At 46.0% G+C, this 1,007-nt stretch overlaps 1 protein-coding gene across 1 annotated transcript; it reads right to left on the reverse strand.

The window, feature by feature from the left end:
* Nucleotides 1-7: 7 nt before the first annotated feature.
* Nucleotides 8-575, reverse strand: LOC109488824 (olfactory receptor 51F2-like; the record flags this gene model as incomplete). Its single annotated transcript, XM_034650075.1, has 1 exon — nucleotides 8-575. A coding segment is annotated over exon 1 (568 nt), but the record flags the coding sequence as incomplete, so codon positions are not given.
* Between the last annotated feature and the right edge of the window lie 432 nt (nucleotides 576-1,007).

The raw sequence follows: 1,007 nt of genomic DNA on the forward strand, positions 1-1,007 counted from the left end.
TCTGTACAGGAGAGTTGAATGAGATCAACATGGTAGCAGTAAGAATGTGAAAGGACCACAGCCCTGCAGAACGACAGCCTCTTAACAAAGAACACCACTGGTAACATGACAGCAATGTTCCTAATCAGTATGCTCATCCCAATCTGGGCAATCCTGGCATTGGTGAGGATGGTGGTGTATCTCAGTGGATCACAGATGGCTACAAAACGATCAAAGGCCATGGCCAGCAGAACCCCAGACTCCATGAAAGTAAATCCATGGAGAAAGAACATCTGGGCAATGCAGGCATTTAAGGTGATTTCTCGAGCTTCAAACCAGAAGACAGCAAGGGTAGTGGAAAGTGTGCACAGGGATAAGCTCAGATCTGTGGCTGAAAGCATAGAGAGGAAGTAATACATGGGCTCATGGAGGTTCCGCTCACGAAGGACCACAAATAGGATCATGCTGTTCCCAGGGAGGGCGATGACATACAGGAGACAAAAAGGGATGGAGATCCAAACCTGGACTGCTCTCAGGCCTGGGATACCCGTCAGGAAGAAGGTCAGAGGTGCATTGGTATTATTGAGGGGTAACATAACGAGGGACTGAGAAGACAGGGACATTTGAATAATTGAACAGAACACTTAATAAATATATNGTGTGCACAGGGATAAGCTCAGATCTGTGGCTGAAAGCATAGAGAGGAAGTAATACATGGGCTCATGGAGGTTCCGCTCACGAAGGACCACAAATAGGATCATGCTGTTCCCAGGGAGGGCGATGACATACAGGAGACAAAAAGGGATGGAGATCCAAACCTGGACTGCTCTCAGGCCTGGGATACCCGTCAGGAAGAAGGTCAGAGGTGCATTGGTATTATTGAGGGGTAACATAACGAGGGACTGAGAAGACAGGGACATTTGAATAATTGAACAGAACACTTAATAAATATATAGCTATCACTTAGAATATCTTGCTGGCACTCTCACATTCATTGAATTACTACTGCTGATCCTCTAAGAACATTA

This window comes from Ailuropoda melanoleuca, unplaced genomic scaffold (genome assembly GCF_002007445.2).
Source record: "Ailuropoda melanoleuca isolate Jingjing unplaced genomic scaffold, ASM200744v2 unplaced-scaffold10833, whole genome shotgun sequence".
NCBI lineage: Eukaryota > Metazoa > Chordata > Mammalia > Carnivora > Ursidae > Ailuropoda > Ailuropoda melanoleuca.